This window comes from Drosophila suzukii, chromosome Y (genome assembly GCF_043229965.1).
Source record: "Drosophila suzukii chromosome Y, CBGP_Dsuzu_IsoJpt1.0, whole genome shotgun sequence".
In the NCBI taxonomy this organism is placed as follows: Eukaryota; Metazoa; Arthropoda; class Insecta; order Diptera; family Drosophilidae; genus Drosophila; species Drosophila suzukii.
This window is the reverse complement of record NC_092085.1, coordinates 964,435-984,303: the sequence shown is the minus strand read 5'-3', so window position 1 is coordinate 984,303 and position 19,869 is coordinate 964,435. Positions and strand designations below refer to the sequence as shown.

General features: G+C 43.4%; 2 protein-coding genes across 2 annotated transcripts; both read right to left on the bottom strand.

Moving 5' to 3' along the window:
* Positions 1-2,108: 2,108 nt before the first annotated feature.
* LOC139353572 (uncharacterized) lies at positions 2,109-3,071 on the bottom strand. The gene is made up of 2 exons (XM_070997927.1): positions 2,652-3,071; positions 2,109-2,618 (listed from the first exon to the last, which is right to left on the bottom strand). The coding sequence occupies exons 1-2, from the start codon at positions 3,069-3,071 to the stop codon at positions 2,109-2,111; spliced, it is 930 nt and encodes a 309-aa protein (XP_070854028.1).
* A 10,829-nt stretch (positions 3,072-13,900) lies between these two features.
* Positions 13,901-14,863, bottom strand: LOC139353571 (uncharacterized). The gene is made up of 2 exons (XM_070997926.1): positions 14,444-14,863; positions 13,901-14,410 (listed from the first exon to the last, which is right to left on the bottom strand). Exons 1-2 carry the CDS (start codon positions 14,861-14,863, stop codon positions 13,901-13,903), a joined length of 930 nt encoding a protein of 309 aa, XP_070854027.1.
* Positions 14,864-19,869: the final 5,006 nt, after the last annotated feature.

The window sequence follows — 19,869 nt, the reverse complement described above, 5'->3', positions numbered from 1 at the left end:
CTTGGCAGGAGCAGCGTTAATGCCGCTTCCAACGTCAAGTTGTTTCTGATTTAACAATTTGCCTTAGGATCTAAGTAAGCCTAATTCTCGTAGCTGCGCTGCTTACAGTTGGGGGGCAGAGAGATGGCTATGTATACCTTATGTATATAAAGTGTATTTAATTATGCTCTCTTTGGCTGGAGCGCGAGGGCATGTGTATGTACTTGAGTTTGGCTGAGCGGCCGGCGTGTGCAACAGAATGCTGACACTTGCACTTTCTTTGAGCGCGCCGATCGACTCATGTTTCGGCCACTTAGGGTTTTTGACCGAGCCTTTTGTTTATATAAACACTGCAACAAAGTGTTACAGTGTGTTTGTTTCAAGTACTCTTGGTACAGTAGATATTCGATATAAGTGCATACTACATATGTAACAGGCAGAAGGAAGCGTTTCCGACCCCATAAAGTATATATATTCTTGATCAGGATCACTAGCCGAGCCCACCCTAACGCCCACAAACCGCCCACAAACTTCAAAAAATCGTAAATATGAACGTGAATATCTCGGAAACTATCAAAGATAGAGAATTGGGATTTCAGATTTAGATTCCGTAGCCTTATACGCAGCGCAAGTTTGTTACGCGAATATATGAAAACCGGTGACGCCCACAATTTTTATGCCAGATAAAAAATTTTAACTGAAATGTATTGGTCTCGTCAATACCTATCGATTGGTCCAAAAAAAATTTGCCACGACCACTCTAACGCCCATAACGCTTAAATCTGTATACCGCCGGTAGGTGGCGCATTTTAATCTCGCTTTGCTACTTGCATATCTCTATTTAGCTGAGTAACGGGTATCTGATAGTCGAGGTACTCGACTATAGCGTTCTTCCTTGTTATTATACCCGTTACTCGTAGAGTAAAAGGGTATACTAGATTTGTCAGAAGGTATGTAACAGGCAGAAGGAAGCGTTTCCGACCCCATAAAGTATATATATTCTTGATCAGGATCACTAGCCGAGCCCACCCTAACGCCCATAAACCGCCCACAAACTTCAAAAAATCGTAAATATGAAAGTGGATATCTCGGAAACTATCAGAGATAGAGAATTGGGATTTCAGATTTAGATTCCGTAGCCTTATACGCAGCGCAAGTTTGTTACGCGAATATATGAAAACCGGTGACGCCCACAATTTTTATGCCAGATAAAAAATTTTAACTGAAATGTATTGGTCTCGTCAATACCTATCGATTGTTCCACAAAAAATTTGCCACGCCCACTCTAACGCCCATAACGCTTAAATCTGTATACCGCCGGTAGGTGGCGCATTTTAATCTCGCTTTGCTACTTGCATATCTCTATTTAGCTGAGTAACGGGTATTTGATAGTCGAGGTACTCGACTATAGCGTTCTTCCTTGTTATTATACCCGTTACTCGTAGAGTAAAAGGGTATACTAGATTTGTCGGAAGGTATGTAACAGGCAGAAGGAAGCGTTTCCGACCCCATAAAGTATATATATTCTTGATCAGGATCACTAGCCGAGCCCACCCTAACGCCCATAAACCGCCCACAAACTTCAAAAAATCGTAAATATGAACGTGGATATCTCGGAAACTATCAGAGATAGAGAATTGGGATTTCAGATTTAGATTCCGTAGCCTTATACGCAGCGCAAGTTTGTTACGCGAATATATGAAAACCGGTGACGCCCACATTTTTTATGCCAGATAAAAAATTTTAACTGAAATGTATTGGTCTCGTCAATACCTATCGATTGGTCCAAAAAAAATTTGCCCACTCTAACCCCCAAAACGCTTAAATCTTTATACCGCCGGTAGGTGGCGCATTTTAATCTCGCTTTGCTACTTGCATATCTCTATTTAGCTGAGTAACGGGTATCTGATAGTCGAGTGAGAAGGGTAGCTTTTCGAGTGGTGTAGGTTTATTTTAGGATAGTTGTGTTGGATATAAGGTTACATATAGAAATTATAACTATAAGTGTTCTGCGCACGATCTGCTCTTGAGTACGACTCTGTCTCGACTACTTTACATTTGTAGAGTCTGGTAACATTATAAAAAAGGGCTTATTCTACACTAATATTGAAGGTTTGGTATATACTATATTAGGCGCTGTTCACAGTCGCCCTCTCCTGACAAATCTCTGCGTCCTCGCAGGATTCATGGGGTGGATCATCTTCAAAGTCGTCATCTTCATCGGGCTCCTCCGGTGGCAGCTCACACCAGCGCTTCATCTTGTCGGACGAATACACCGACTTGTAGTGTCTCTGCTTTCTTTGTGCGTGAGGAATATCTTCTACAAGATATCTGTCGTTCGGCAGGACCTTGTTGATTATAAAAGGTCCTTTGTAGCGCGGCTCCAATTTGCGTGATGTGCCCGTGCTGAATGGCTCATTCTCGACCAGCACAAGGTCTCCAAGGCTGTAAACAGTTGGCTTCGCATGCTTGGCATCGTAGCGTTTCTTGGCGGCAGCTCGGTGATCGTTGACAGTTCTCGCAGCATCTGCTCTAAGTTGATCTAATTCCGCATCGCTTAGCATCTTTTGGTCTTGGCTTTGAATGATGTTGGTTATCGCGTTCTTCAGGATATCTCGCGGTTCATACCCATACAGGAGCTGAAAGGGAGAGCATTTAGTAGTACTATTTACCATGGTATTAATGCTCCACTGGATTGATCGGACATTGTCATCCCAACGCTTATCGATGTCATTGGAAGGCAAAAACATTGACAAAATGGTGCGATTTGTGCGCTCTGCGTGACCATTGGCTCTGGGTGTCCTTACTGCATTTAAAATGTGCTTTACATTGTTTGACTTGCAGTACTTCTCGAAATCTTTTGATGTAAATGCTGTACCACGATCGGTTACACTTCGATCTGGCATTCCTAGGTAGCTGGTTACATCTTGCAGGACATCTAGGACGTGTTTAGTTGCTGTACTTTTCACCGCTCGTACAATGGTGAATTTGGTGAATGCATCGACTATCACTCTGGTCTCTCTTGGAACTCTTCGGAAATGGCCCCAGGTGGTCCATGTGTATCGTGGAAAAGGGAATCGGCTTAATGTCATCGTAGTGTTACTGGCTTTCCTGACGTCCACCTGGTGTTTTATAAAACGCACAGCCCACACAGGATTTTATGTAGCTTTTGACATAGTTTCGCATTCGGGGAAACCAAAATAAGTTTAGAATTCGTGCCATTGTCTTATATGTCCGACCTTATCGTGACATTCATGTAAAATGTGGAATCTCAACTGCCTCGGCACAACCCATAACAAATTGTTACCATGTTTTCGAAACAAGCGATCTTGCTCGATCACATACTCGTCGGTCTCAGATTTCTTTTCCAATTTCATGTTTGCGACAATTTTCTGTATTTTCTCGTCCTGTAGTTGTATGGAAAATAGCCAGTCCTCTTGTCGATTATCGTTTTTGCTATTTTCAGACTTGCGGTATCCATCTCTCGAGCATCTTCGAACGGCGCTCGACTGAGTGCGTCTACGTGGTTCATCTGTGTTCCTGCTCGATGAACGATATCTATGTCGAATTCTTGAATGCGTAACCACCATCTTGCAATCCGGGGTATCAATTCTCGTTTCTCCATCGACGTCTTTAGAGCATTGCAGTCGGTGATAACCTTAATCTTTTTGCCATAAATGTAGTATTTGAATCGCTCCAACGATTCCACGACGTCTAGAGCCTCAAGTTAGTAGCTGTGGTAATTTTTCTCCGGCTTAGAAGTAGCTCGGCTATAATAAGCGATTGGTTTCAGCTGGTCCTCCTCACGTTGTAGCAAAACTCCGGCTAAACCAACGGCGCTGGCATCGGTATGTAGTTCCTGTTCTGCGTCTAGACGATAGCTGGTGACAACTGGATTTGATATTAGACATTTTTTTAATTCGTCGAAGGCTTCTTCTTGTGGCGCTTTCCACGAAAACGGCTGATCCTTGCGCAATAGGATTCTTAATGGCGCTGAAATGATGGCATATCCAGCAACGAATTTTCAGAAACAACCAGTGAGACCCAAAAACTTTCTCACATCGGTAACATTGGCTGGTTTCGGGAACATTCTGATGGCGTTCGTCTTAATTTCTCCAGGACTGATTCCTTCTGCGTGTATCTGGTGACCAAGGAATGTTATTGACTGCTTATATAACTCACATTTGTCCAGTCTTAACGTTAATCCGCACTCCTTTAAAACTTTTAGGATCCTCTCAAGCTTCTCGTACATCTCATCAAATGTTTGACTGCCAATAAGGATGTCGTCCATGTAGTGTATCATGTCGCCTTTCTGCACTCTCTTTTGTAACTCTGCCATGAGTCGATTAAAAACCGCAGGTGCGTTCTTCAATCCGAACGGAAGTCGCTTGAATTCGTATAATCCATCTGTGGTGATGAAGGCAGTAAACTTTCGGCTCTCTGGGACTATCTCTATCTGATAGTATCCACTGTTGAGGTCTAGGTCTAGATGAGAAGTACTTAAACCTTTTCGCCTGCTGCAGACGTTCTTCGATGTTCGGCACTGGAAAATTCTCCTTCTTGATCAGCTTGTTTAGGCGGCGGTAATCGACGCACATTCGATCGCTACCATTCGGCTTCTTGATGAGCACCACCGGGCTGGCGTACTCTGATGTTGACAACGTGATGATGTCCTGCTTTAGCAGCTCGTCGATCATGCTGCTTACGATTTCTTTCTTTGGCTCGGATACTCGGTATGGGGCTTGTGCTACTACCTGATTGCTTTCGACGGTGATGTCTGCTTTGACCACGCTTGTCTTTCCTATGCCTTCCAATCCTTGTCGTTCTGAAAATTTTCTAGCAGCTTCCCGATATTGGTGCTTACAGGGGTTGTCGGCTGATGGACTGCTCGTTTGATTTTAGAATCGCCTGACTCAAAGTTGAGCTCGAGATGAGCGGAGATGATGACGTCCTGTCCCAACAAAAAGTCCTCCTGCAATATATCGTTGTCTGCTATATACACTTTCGTTGTAATCGTCTTCCCATCGATATCCATATCCACAGTCATCGCTTCTGTGAGGATACATGAACCTCCGAAAATGCCTCTAGTCTTCATAGAGCACTTGTGGCGCTTGGCGTTAATTTGCTCGGCAACCGATTGTCGGATGAGACTGGCTTGACTACCCGTGTCGATGAAGGCGCTGTAATCGTGCGAGTGTACGCAGATTTTCCTCGTGAAAAGTTTGTCCTGATTTGCGGCTCCTAAACGCATGACATTGGTGGCTTGGCATCTTCCATTTGGCTCGTGGAACTTGTTGCATTTGGTACAGCGTGACTTTTTCTTCTCCTTTGGACACGAATTGGCAAAGTGTCCTTTTTCTCCGCAGTTGTAGCATATAACGGATTCCTTTGTTCTTGGTGGTTTAACATCGCTGTCTGGTTTCTGCTCGAAGTTGCTGGCTTTCGGTGAACACTCTTTCTTGCTCGTATTTGGCCGACATCGATTAACGAAATACGATTCGGCTGCATCACGAAGCTGTTTCATTGTGGCGAAATGAATTGCTGCAATACTGTTTTGCAATTCACTATGCTGTAGACCTGCGCGAACATATCTGATGATCGCTGCCTCGCTGAGCTTGTAGCGCACCCCAAGGGCTGACATCCTAAAACAGTACTCCTTTACCGTCTCCTTTGATCGCCTGGTTGCATTGGCCATGTTGAAATGCACTTCTGCTTCGTCTGGATTAGCGCCGAACTCGTCCTTTATAGCTTCGGCCAAGTTTTTCCACGTAGTGTGTAGAATGGGTGATGAATCAAGCCACATCTTGGCTGGACCTTTAAGCTTTGTATAAATGGCGAGTAACAGGAACTTCTCGTCCCACTGGTAGGCATCAACCACTTTGTTGACACGATCGATGAACTGATTGACTGAAATGGCGTTGTCGTCGTTGGGACCAAATTCTGGCAAGGTGTTGGCAATTTCCTTGACTGAAGCTTGCCTCACGTTGTTCGAAGCCTGTACAGGAATGCTCTCGTTGTTAATCTGGTGCTGCGTTTCCCATTTGAACGGTAACTAATTGAGCTAACATGTCCTTTAGTTCCTTCATCTCGTTTTGCAATTGTGAAATTGCCGCTGACTGTGCTGACATCGTTTCTTCTTGCTGCATGTTGATACCCACTGCTGCTGGCAGTTCTACGTCCTCCGATTGTTCAAACTGTATTAGTCTTTGAACCAATTCGGCTCTGGTGCCCGAAACTGACACGTTTCTAGATCTCAGCAGGAATCTTAACACGTCGCCTTTAAGATCTGCTATTTTCGGCATTTTAATGATGTTTTAGCGACTAGTTTGGCAGTTCTCTTTGCGAGCTAGACAACTATATGTACCTCACAATTTTCTGCATCTGCTTTCTCCCTTGACCAATACACACAAACTCCTTGTATGCATGTATGTGCTCCGGCTTCTAGAAAATTCTGACTTGCATCGACTTGTAAAATTCACCAATACTCACAACCGCTTTGTGTGTATGTGCTTTGGCTTCTCTTGAGACTTCTGCTGCTCTTGAGACTTCTGCGGCCACAGGCTCACTAAGAATCCTGATCTAACTGATGTGCCTGACTCCACGGGTTCACGAAGATTGCCGATCTGCTTTCCTTGAATCCGCCTGCCACGTAGAACTGGAACACATCCGTAATTTGCAATTTAAGCTGTCACATAGACCTGGGAACACATCCCATTGCAAACTTTCCACGCCGATGATTCTTGCTACTTTCTTAGAGTTCTTGGCACAACTCCTCCGCTTCACACATATCCAACCACACTGATCCCACTTCTGAACTGAGAAGGGTAGCTTTTCGAGTGGTGTAGGTTTATTTTAGGATAGTTGTGTTGGTTATAAGGTTACATATAGAAATTATAACTATAAGTGTTCTGCGCACGTTCTGCTCTTGAGTACGACTCTGTCTCGACTACTTTACATTTGTTGAGTCTGGTAACATTATAAAAAAGGACTTATTCTACACTAATATTGAAGGTTTGGTATATACTATATTAGGCGCTGTTCACACGAGGTACTCGACTACAGCGTTCTTCCTTGTTATTATACCCGTTACTCGTAGAGTAAAAGGGTATACTAGATTTGTCGGAAGGTATGTAACAGGCAGAAGGAAGCGTTTCCGACCCCATAAAGTATATATATTCTTGATCAGGATCACTAGCCGAGCCCACCCTAACGCCCATAAACCGCCCACAAACTTCAAAAAATCGTAAATATGAACGTGTATATCTCGGAAACTATCAAAATCAACCAACTACAAAATCAATCAACTACAAAATTTTAACTGAAATGTATTGGTGTCGTCAATACCTATCGATAGGTCCAAAAAAAAAATTTGCCACGCCCACTCTAACGCCCATAACGCTTAAATCTGTATACCGCCGGTGGGTGGCGCATTTTAATCTCGCTTTGCTACTAGCATGTCTCTATTTAGCTGAGTAACGGGTATCTGATAGTCGAGGTACTCGACGTTCTTCCTTGTTATTATACCCGTTACTCGTAGAGTAAAAGGGTATACTAGATTTGTCGGAAGGTATGTAACAGGCAGGTGGAAGCGTTTCCGACCCCATAAAGTATATATATTCTTGATCAGGATCACTAGCCGAGCCCTTCCTAACGCCCATAAACCGCCCACAAACTTCAAAAAATCGTAAATATGAAGGTGGATATCTCGGAAACTATCAAAGATAGAGAATTAAGGTTTCAGATTTAGATTCCGTAGCCTTATACGCAGCGCAAGCTTGTTACGCGAATATGCCACGCCCACTCTAACGCCCACAAGCCGCGAAAACCTGTGACGCCCACAATTTTTATGCTAGATAAAAATTTTTAACTGAAATGTATTGGTCTCGTCAATACCTATCGATTGGTCCAAAAAAAATTTGCCGCGCCCACTCTAACGCCCATAACGCTTAAATCTGTATACCGCCGGTAGGTGGCACATTTTAATCTCGCTTTGCTACTTGCATATCTCTATTTAGCTGAGTAACGGGTATCTGATAGTCGAGGTACTCGACTATAGCGTTCTTCCTTGTTATTATACCCGTTACTCGTAGAGTAAAAGGGTATACTAGATTCGTCAAAAAGTATGTAACAGGCAGAAGGAAGCGTTTCCGACCCCATAAAGTATATATATTCTTGATCAGGATCACTAGACGAGCCCACCCTAACGCCCATAAACCGCCCACAAACTTCAACAAATCGTAAATATGAACGTGGATATCTCGGAAACTATCAAAGATATAGAATTGCGATTTCAGATTTAGATTCCGTAGCCTTATACGCAGCGCAAGCTTGTTACGCGAATATGCCACGCCCACTCTAACGCCCACGAACCGCGAAAACCTGTGACGCGCACAATTTTTATGCTAGATACAAAATTTTAACTGAAATGTATTGGTCTCGTCAATACCTATCGATTGGTCCAAAAAAAAATTTGCCACGCCCACTCTAACGCCCATAACGCCTAAATCTGTATACCGTCGGTAGGTGGCGCATTTTAATCTCGCTTTGCTACTTGCATATCTCTATTTAGCTGTGTAACGGGTATCTGATAGTCGAGGTACTCGACTATAGCGTTCTTCCTTGTTATTATACCCGTTACTCGTAGAGAAAAGGGTTTACTAGATTCGTCGAAAAGTATGTAACAGGCAGAAGGAAGCGTTTCCGACCCCAAAAAGTATATATATTCTTGATCAGGATCACTAGCCGAGCCCACCCTAACGCCCATAAACCGCCCACAAACTTCAACAAATCGTAAATATGAACGTGGATATCTCGGAAACTATCAAAGATAGAGAATTGGGATTTCAGATTTAGATTCCGTAGCCTTATACGCAGCGCAAGTTTGTTACGCGAATATGCCACGCCCACTCTAACGCCCACAAACCGCGAAAACCTGTGACGCGCACAATATATATGTATTGGTCTCGTCAATACCTATCGATTGGTCCAAAAAAAAATTTGCCACGCCCACTTGTTACGCGAATATGCCACGCCCACTCTAACGCCCACAAACCGCGAAAACCTGTGACGCGCACAATTTTTATGTATTGGTCTCGTCAATACCTATCGATTGGTCCAAAAAAAATTTGCCACGCCCACTCTAACGCCCATAACGCTGAAATCTGTATACCGCCGGTAGGTGGCGCATTTTAATCTCGCTTTGCTACTTGCATATCTCTATTTAGCTGAGTAACGGGTATCTGATAGTCGAGGTACTCGACTATAGCGTTCTTCCTTGTTATTATACCCGTTACTCGTAGAGTAAAAGGGTATACTAGGTTCGTCAAAAAGTATGTAACAGGCAGAAGGAAGCGTTTCCGACCCCATAAAGTATATATATTCTTGATCAGGATCACTAGCCGAGCCCACCCTAACGCCCATAAACCGCCCACAAACTTCAACAAATGGTAAAACCTGTGACGCGCACAATTTTTATGTATTGGTCTCGTCAATACCTACACAGAGAAAAAAACGGAACAATACCCGTTTGATATTGTCTCCTCAATTTTCACATATCAATTTTATCATATCAAAATTATTCAAATTCAGATCAATATGATACGAAATCATATCAACTTCAAATGTTAATATGAATCCGTATCATAATGATATGAATACTTAGCAAGTTGATAAGATTTCATATCAAACGTAACATCGAAAAGTCTTCGAAAAAATAGTATGACTGTAAATTCGTCCTTATTTTGTATATTCTATCGATTGGTCCAAAAAAAAATTTGCCACGCCCACTCTAACGCCCATAACGCCTAAATCTGTATACCGTCGGTAGGTGGCGCATTTTAATCTCGCTTTGCTACTTGCATATCTCTATTTAGCTGTGTAACGGGTATCTGATAGTCGAGGTACTCGACTATAGCGTTCTTCCTTGTTATTATACCCGTTACTCGTAGAGTAAAAGGGTATACTAGATTTGTCGGAAGGTATGTAACAGGCAGAAGGAAGCGTTTCCGACCCCAAAAAGTATATATATTCTTGATCAGGATCACTAGCCGAGCCCACCCTAACGCCCATAAACCGCCCACAAACTTCAAAAAATCGTAAATATGAACGTGGATATCTCGAAAACTATCAAAGATAGAGAATTGGGATTTCAGATTTAGATTCCGTAGCCTTATACGCAGCGCAAGTTTGTTACGCGAATATGCCACGCCCACTCTAACGCCCACAAACCGCGAAAACCTGTGACGCGCACAATATATATGTATTGGTCTCGTCAATACCTATCGATTGGTCCAAAAAAAAATTTGCCACGCCCACTTGTTACGCAAATATGCCACGCCCACTCTAACGCCCACAAACCGCGAAAACCTGTGACGCGCACCATTTTTATGTATTGGTCTCGTCAATACCTATCGATTGGTCCAAAAAAAAATTTGCCACGCCCACTCTAACGCCCATAACGCCTAAATCTGTATACCGTCGGTAGGTGGCGCATTTTAATCTCGCTTTGCTACTTGCATATCTCTATTTAGCTGTGTAACGGGCATTTGATAGTCGAGGTACTCGACTATAGCGTTCTTCCTTGTTATTATACCCGTTACTCGTAGAGTAAAAGGGTATACTAGATTTGTCGGAAGGTATGTAACAGGCAGAAGGAAGCGTTTCCGACCCCACAAAGTATATATATTCTTGATCAGGATCACTGCCGAGCCCACCCTAACGCCCATAAACCGCCCACAAACTTCAAAAAATCGTAAATATGAACGTGGATATCTCGGAAACTATCAAAGTTCGAGAATTGGGATTTCAGATTTAGATTCCGTAGCCTTATACGCAGCGCAAGTTTGTTACGCGAATATGCCACGCCCACTCTAACGCCCACAAACCGCGAAAACCTGTGACGCGCACAATTTTTATGTATTGGTCTCGTCAATACCTATCGATTGGTCCAAAAAAAAATTTGCCACGCCCACTCTAACGCCCATAACGCCTAAATCTGTATACCGTCGGTAGGTGGCGCATTTTAATCTCGCTTTGCTACTTGCATATCTCTATTTAGCTGTGTAACGGGTATCTGATAGTCGAGGTACTCGACTATAGCGTTCTTCCTTGTTATTATACCCGTTACTCGTAGAGTAAAAGGGTATACTAGATTCGTCGAAAAGTATGTAACAGGCAGAAGAAAGCGTTTCCGACCCCAAAAAGTATATATATTCTTGATCAGGATCACTAGCCGAGCCCACCCTAACGCCCATAAACCGCCCACAAACTTCAAAAAATCGTAAATATGAACGTGGATATCTCGGAAACTATCAAAGATAGAGAATTGGGATTTCAGATTTAGATTCCGTAGCCTTATACGCAGCGCAAGTTTGTTACGCGAATATGCCACGCCCACTCTAACGCCCACAAACCGCGAAAACCTGTGACGCGCACAATTTTTATGTATTGGTCTCGTCAATACCTATCGATTGGTCCAAAAAAAAATTTGCCACGCCCACTTGTTACGCGAATATGCCACGCCCACTCTAACGCCCACAAACCGCGAAAACCCATAACGCTTAAATCTGTATACCGCCGGTAGGAGGCGCATTTTAATCTCGCTTTGCTACTTGCATATCTCTATTTAGCTGAGTAACGGGTATCTGATAGTCGAGGTACTCGACTATAGCGTTCTTCCTTGTTATTATACCCGTTACTCGTAGAGTAAAAGGGTATACTAGATTCGTCGAAAAGTATGTAACAGGCAGAAGAAAGCGTTTCCGACCCCAAAAAGTATATATATTCTTGATCAGGATCACTAGCCGAGCCCACCCTAACGCCCATAAACCGCCCACAAACTTCAAAAAATCGTAAATATGACCGTGGATATCTCGGAAACTATCAAAGATAGAGAATTGGGATTTCAGATTTAGATTCCGTAGCCTTATACGCAGCGCAAGTTCGTTACGCGAATATGCCACGCCCACTCTAACGCCCACAAACCGCGAAAACCTGTGACGCGAACAATTTTTATGCTAGATACAAAATTTTAACTGAAATGTATTGGTCTCGTCAATACCTATCGATTGGTCCAAAAAAAAATTGCCACGCCCACTCTAACGCCCATAACGCTTAAATCTGTATACCGCCAGTAGGTGGCGCATTTTAATCTCGCTTTGCTACTTGCATATCTCTATTTAGCTGAGTAACGGGTATCTGATAGTCGAGGTACTCGACTATAGCGTTCTTCCTTGTTATTATACCCGTTACTCGTAGAGTAAAAGGGTATACTAGATTCGTCGGAAAGTATGTAACAGGCAGAAGGAAGCGTTTCCGACCCCATAAAGTATATATATTCTTGATCAGGATCACTAGCCGAGCCCACCCTAACGCCCACAAACCGCACACAAACTTAAAAAAATCGTAAATATGAACGTGAATATCTCGGAAACTATCAGAGATAGAGAATTGGGATTTCAGATTTAGACTCCGTAGCCTTATACGCAGCGCAAGTTTGTTACGCGAATATATGAAAACCGGTGACGCCCACAATTTTTATGCCAGATAAAAAATTTTAACTGAAATGTATTGGTCTCGTCAATACCTATCGATTGGTCCAAAAAAAATTTGCCACGACCACTCTAACGCCCATAACGCTTAAATCTGTATACCGCCGGTAGGTGGCGCATTTTAATCTCGCTTTGCTACTTGCATATCTCTATTTAGCTGAGTAACGGGTATCTGATAGTCGAGGTACTCGACTATAGCGTTCTTTCTTGTTATTATACCCGTTACTCGTAGAGTAAAAGGGTATACTAGATTCGTCGGAAAGTATGTAACAGGCAGAAGGAAGCGTTTCCGACCCCATAAAGTATATATATTCTTGATCAGGATCACTAGCCGAGCCCACCCTAACGCCCACAAACCGCCCACAAACTTCAAAAAATCGTAAATATGAACGTGGATATCTCGGAAACTATCAAAGATAGAGAATTGGGATTTCAGATTTAGATTCCGTAGCCTTATACGCAGCGCAAGTTTGTTACGCGAATATATGAAAACCGGTGACGCCCACAATTTTTATGCCAGATAAAAAATTTTAACTGAAATGTATTGGTCTCGTCAATACCTATCGATTGGTCCACAAAAAATTTGCCACGCCCACTCTAACGCCCATAACGCTTAAATCTGTATACCGCCGGTAGGTGGCGCATTTTAATCTCGCTTTGCTACTTGCATATCTCTATTTAGCTGAGTAACGGGTATTTGATAGTCGAGGTACTCGACTATAGCGTTCTTCCTTGTTATTATACCCGTTACTCGTAGAGTAAAAGGGTATACTAGATTTGTCGGAAGGTATGTAACAGGCAGAAGGAAGCGTTTCCGACCCCATAAAGTATATATATTCTTGATCAGGATCACTAGCCGAGCCCACCCTAACGCCCATAAACCGCCCACAAACTTCAAAAAATCGTAAATATGAACGTGGATATCTCGGAAACTATCAGAGATAGAGAATTGGGATTTCAGATTTAGATTCCGTAGCCTTATACGCAGCGCAAGTTTGTTACGCGAATATATGAAAACCGGTGACGCCCACAATTTTTATGCCAGATAAAAAATTTTAACTGAAATGTATTGGTCTCGTCAATACCTATCGATTGGTCCAAAAAAAATTTGCCCACTCTAACCCCCAAAACGCTTAAATCTGTATACCGCCGGTAGGTGGCGCATTTTAATCTCGCTTTGCTACTTGCATATCTCTATTTAGCTGAGTAACGGGTATCTGATAGTCGAGTGAGAAGGGTAGCTTTTCGAGTGGTGTAAGTTTATTTTAGGATAGTTGTGTTGGATATACTACTACTTTACATTTGTAGAGTCTGGTAACATTATAAAAAAGGGCTTATTCTACACTAATATTGAAGGTTTGGTATATACTATATTAGGCGCTGTTCACAGTCGGCCTCTCCTGACAAATCTCTGCGTCCTCGCAGGATTCATGGGGTGGATCATCTTCAAAGTCGTCATCTTCATCGGGCTCCTCCGGTGGCAGCTCACACCAGCGCTTCATCTTGTCGGACGAATACACCGACTTGTAGTGTCTCTGCTTTCTTTGTGCGTGAGGAATATCATCTACAAGATATCTGTCGTTCGGCAGGACCTTGTTGATTATAAAAGGTCCTTTGTAGCGCGGCTCCAATTTGCGTGATGTGCCCGTGCTGAATGGCTCATTCTCGACCAGCACAAGGTCTCCAAGGCTGTAAACAGTTGGCTTCGCATGCTTGGCATCGTAGCGTTTCTTGGCGGCAGCTCGGTGATCGTTGACAGTTCTCGCAGCATCTGCTCTAAGTTGATCTAATTCCGCATCGCTTAGCATCTTTTGGTCTTGGCTTTGAATGATGTTGGTTATCGCGTTCTTCAGGATATCTCGCGGTTCATACCCATACAGGAGCTGAAAGGGAGAGCATTTAGTAGTACTATTTACCATGGTATTAATGCTCCACTGGATTGATCGGACATTGTCATCCCAACGCTTATCGATGTCATTGGAAGGCAAAAACATTGACAAAATGGTGCGATTTGTGCGCTCTGCGTGACCATTGGCTCTGGGTGTCCTTACTGCATTTAAAATGTGCTTTACATTGTTTGACTTGCAGTACTTCTCGAAATCTTTTGATGTAAATGCTGTACCACGATCGGTTACAATTCGATCTGGCATTCCTAGGTAGCTGGTTACATCTTGCAGGACATCTAGGACGTGTTTAGTTGCTGTACTTTTCACCGCTCGGACAATGGTGAATTTGGTGAATGCATCGACTATCACTCTCGTCTCTCTTGGAACTCTTCGGAAATGGCCCCAGGTGGTCCATGTGTATCGTGGAAAAGGGAATCGGCTTAATGTCATCGTAGTGTTACTGGCTTTCCTGACGTCCACCTGGTGTTTTATAAAACGCACAGCCCACACAGGATTTTATGTAGCTTTTGACATAGTTTCGCATTCGGGGAAACCAAAATAAGTTTAGAATTCGTGCCATTGTCTTATATGTCCGACCTTATCGTGACATTCATGTAAAATGTGGAATCTCAACTGCCTCGGCACAACCCATAACAAATTGTTACCATGTTTTCGAAACAAGCGATCTTGCTCGATCACATACTCGTCGGTCTCAGATTTCTTTTCCAATTTCATGTTTGCGACAATTTTCTGTATTTTCTCGTCCTGTAGTTGTATGGAAAATAGCCAGTCCTCTTGTCGATTATCGTTTTTGCTATTTTCAGACTTGCGGTATCCATCTCTCGAGCATCTTCGAACGGCGCTCGACTGAGTGCGTCTACGTGGTTCATCTGTGTTCCTGCTCGATGAATCTATGTCGAATTCTTGAATGCGTAACCACCATCTTGCAATCCGGGGTATCAATTCTCGTTTCTCCATCGACGTCTTTAGAGCATTGCAGTCGGTGATAACCTTAATCTTTTTGCCATAAATGTAGTATTTGAATCGCTCCAACGATTCCACGACGTCTAGAGCCTCAAGTTAGTAGCTGTGGTAATTTTTCTCCGGCTTAGAAGTAGCTCGGCTATAATAAGCGATTGGTTTCAGCTGGTCCTCCTCACGTTGTAGCAAAACTCCGGCTAAACCAACGGCGCTGGCATCGGTATGTAGTTCCTGTTCTGCGTCTAGACGATAGCTGGTGACAACTGGATTTGATATTAGACATTTTTTTAATTCGTCGAAGGCTTCTTCTTGTGGCGCTTTCCACGAAAACGGCTGATCCTTGCGCAATAGGATTCTTAATGGCGCTGAAATGATGGCATATCCAGCAACGAATTTTCAGAAATAACCAGTGAGACCCAAAAACTTTCTCACATCGGTAACATTGGCTGGTTTCGGGAACATTCTGATGGCGTTCGTCTTAATTTCTCCAGGACTGATTCCTTCTGCGTGTATCTGGTGACCAAGGAATGTTATTGACTGCTTATATAACTCACATTTGTCCAGGTTTAACGTTAATCCGCACTCCTTTAAAACTTTTAGGATCCTCTCAAGCTTCTCGTACATCTCATAAAATGTTTGACTGCCAATAAGGATGTCGTCCATGTAGTGTATCATGTCGCCTTTCTGCACTCTCTTTTGTAACTCTGCCATGAGTCGATTAAAAACCGCAGGTGCGTTCTTCAATCCGAACGGAAGTCGCTTGAATTCGTATAATCCATCTGTGGTGATGAAGGCAGTAAACTTTCGGCTCTCTGGGACTATCTCTATCTGATAGTATCCACTGTTGAGGTCTAGGGATGAGAAGTACTTAAACCTTTTCGCCTGCTGCAGACGTTCTTCGATGTTCGGCACTGGAAAATTCTCCTTCTTGATCAGCTTGTTTAGGCGGCGGTAATCGACGCACATTCGATCGCTACCATTCGGCTTCTTGATGAGCACCACCGGGCTGGCGTACTCTGATGTTGACAACGTGATGATGTCCTGCTTTAGCAGCTCGTCGATCATGCTGCTTACGATTTCTTTCTTTGGCTCGGATACTCGGTATGGGGCTTGTGCTACTACCTGATTGCTTTCGACGGTGATGTCTGCTTTGACCACGCTTGTCTTTCCTATGCCTTCCAATCCTTGTCGTTCTGAAAATTTTCTAGCAGCTTCCCGATATTGGTGCTTACAGGGGTTGTCGGCTGATGGACTGCTCGTTTGATTTTAGAATCGCCTGACTCAAAGTTGAGCTCGAGATGAGCGGAGATGATGACGTCCTGTCCCAACAAAAAGTCCTCCTGCAATATATCGTTGTCTGCTATATACACTTTCGCTGTAATCGTCTTCCCATCGATATCCATATCCACAGTCATCGCTTCTGTGAGGATACATGAACCTCCGAAAATGCCTCTAGTCTTCATAGAGCACTTGTGGCGCTTGGCGTTAATTTGCTCGGCAACCGATTGTCGGATGAGACTGGCTTGACTACCCGTGTCGATGAAGGCGCTGTAATCGTGCGAGTGTACGCAGATTTTCCTCGTGAAAAGTTTGTCCTGATTTGCGGCTCCTAAACGCATGACATTGGTGGCTTGGCATCTTCCATTTGGCTCGTGGAACTTGTTGCATTTGGTACAGCGTGACTTTTTCTTCTCCTTTGGACACGAATTGGCAAAGTGTCCTTTTTCTCCGCAGTTGTAGCATATAACGGATTCCTTTGTCCTTGGTGGTTTAACATCGCTGTCTGGTTTCTGCTCGAAGTTGCTGGCTTTCGGTGAATACTCTTTCTTGCTCGTATTTGGCCGACATCGATTAACGAAATACGATTCGGCTGCATCACGAAGCTGTTTCATTGTGGCGAAATGAATTGCTGCAATACTGTTTTGCAATTCACTATGCTGTAGACCTGCGCGAACATATCTGATGATCGCTGCCTCGCTGAGCTTGTAACGCACCCCAAGGGCTGACATCCTGAAACAGTACTCCTTTACCGTCTCCTTTGATCGCCTGGTTGCATTAGCCATGTTGAAATGCACTTCTGCTTCGTCTGGATTAGCGCCGAACTCGTCCTTTATAGCTTCGGCCAAGTTTTTCCACGTAGTGTGTAGAATGGGTGATGAATCAAGCCACATCTTGGCTGGACCTTTAAGCTTTGTATAAATGGCGAGTAACAGGAACTTCTCGTCCCACTGGTAGGCATCAACCACTTTGTTGACACGATCGATGAACTGATTGACTGAAATGGCGCTGTCGTCGTTGGGACCAAATTCTGGCAAGGTGTTGGCAATTTCCTTGACTGAAGCTTGCCTCACGTTGTTCGAAGCCTGTACAGGAATGCTCTCGTTGTTAATCTCGTTGTTAATCTGGTGCTGCGTTTCCCATTTGAACGGTAACTAATTGAGCTAACATGTCCTTTAGTTCCTTCATCTCGTTTTGCAATTGTGAAATTGCCGCTGACTGTGCTGACATCGTTTCTTCTTGCTGCATGTTGATACCCACTGCTGCTGGCAGTTCTACGTCCTCCGATTGTTCAAACTGTATTAGTCTTTGAACCAATTCGGCTCTGGTGCCCGAAACTGACACGTTTCTAGATCTCAGCAGGAATCTTAACACGTCGCCTTTAAGATCTGCTATTTTCGGCATTTTAATGTTGTTTTAGCGACTAGTTTGGCAGTTCTCTTTGCGAGCTAGACAACTATATGTACCTCACAATTTTCTGCATCTGCTTTCTCCCTTGACCAATACACACAAACTCCTTGTACGCATGTATGTGCTCCGGCTTCTAGAAAATTCTGACTTGCATCGACTTGTAAAATTCACCAATACTCACAACCGCTTTGTGTGTATGTGCTTTGGCTTCTCTTGAGACTTCTGCTGCTCTTGAGACTTCTGCGGCCACAGGCTCACTAAGAATCCTGATCTAACTGATGTGCCTGACTCCACGGGTTCACGAAGATTGCCGATCTGCTTTCCTTGAATCCGCCTGCCACGTAGAACTGGAACACATCCGTAATTTGCAATTTAAGCTGTCACATAGACCTGGGAACACATCCCATTGCAAACTTTCCACGCCGATGATTCTTGCTGCTTTCTTAGAGTTCTTGGCACAACTCCTCCGCTTCACACATATCCAACCACACTGATCCCACTTCTGAACTGAGAAGGGTAGCTTTTCGAGTGGTGTAGGTTTATTTTAGGATAGTTGTGTTGGATATAAGGTTACATATAGAAATTATAACTATAAGTGTTCTGCGCACGTTCTGCTCTTGAGTACGACTCTGTCTCGACTACTTTACATTTGTAGAGTCTGGTAACATTATAAAAAAGGACTTATTCTACACTAATATTGAAGGTTTGGTATATACTATATTAGGCGCTGTTCACACGAGGTACTCGACTACAGCGTTCTTCCTTGTTATTATACCCGTTACTCGTAGAGTAAAAGGGTATACTAGATTTGTCGGAAGGTATGTAACAGGCAGAAGGAAGCGTTTCCGACCCCATAAAGTATATATATTCTTGATCAGGATCACTAGCCGAGCCCACCCTAACGCCCATAAACCGCCCACAAACTTCAAAAAATCGTAAATATGAACGTGTATATCTCGGAAACTACAAAATCAACCAACTACAAAATCAATCAACTACAAAATTTTAACTGAAATGTATTGGTGTCGTCAATACCTATCGATAGGTCCAAAAAAAAAATTTGCCACGCCCACTCTAACGCCCATAACGCTTAAATCTGTATACCGCCGGTAGGTGGCGCATTTTAATCTCGCTTTGCTACTAGCATGTCTCTATTTAGCTGAGTAACGGGTATCTGATAGTCGAGGTACTCGACTATAGCGTTCTTCCTTGTTATTATACCCGTTACTCGTAGAGTAAAAGGGTATACTAGATTTGTCGGAAGGTATGTAACAGGCAGGTGGAAGCGTTTCTGACCCCATAAAGTATATATATTCTTGATCAGGATCACTAGCCGAGCCGTTCCTAACGCCCATAAACCGCCCACAAACTTCAAAAAATCGTAAATATGAAGGTGGATATCTCGGAAACTATCAAAGATAGAGAATTAAGGTTTCAGATTTAGATTCCGTTGCCTTATACGCAGCGCAAGCTTGTTACGCGAATATGCCACGCCCACTCTAACGCCCACAAGCCGCGAAAACCTGTGACGCCCACAATTTTTATGCTAGATAAAAAATTTTAACTGAAATGTATTGGTCTCGTCAATACCTATCGATTGGTCCAAAAAAAATTTGCCGCGCCCACTCTAACGCCCATAACGCTTAAATCTGTATACCGCCGGTAGGTGGCACATTTTAATCTCGCTTTGCTACTTGCATATCTCTATTTAGCTGAGTAACGGGTATCTGATAGTCGAGGTACTCGACTATAGCGTTCTTCCTTGTTATTATACCCGTTACTCGTAG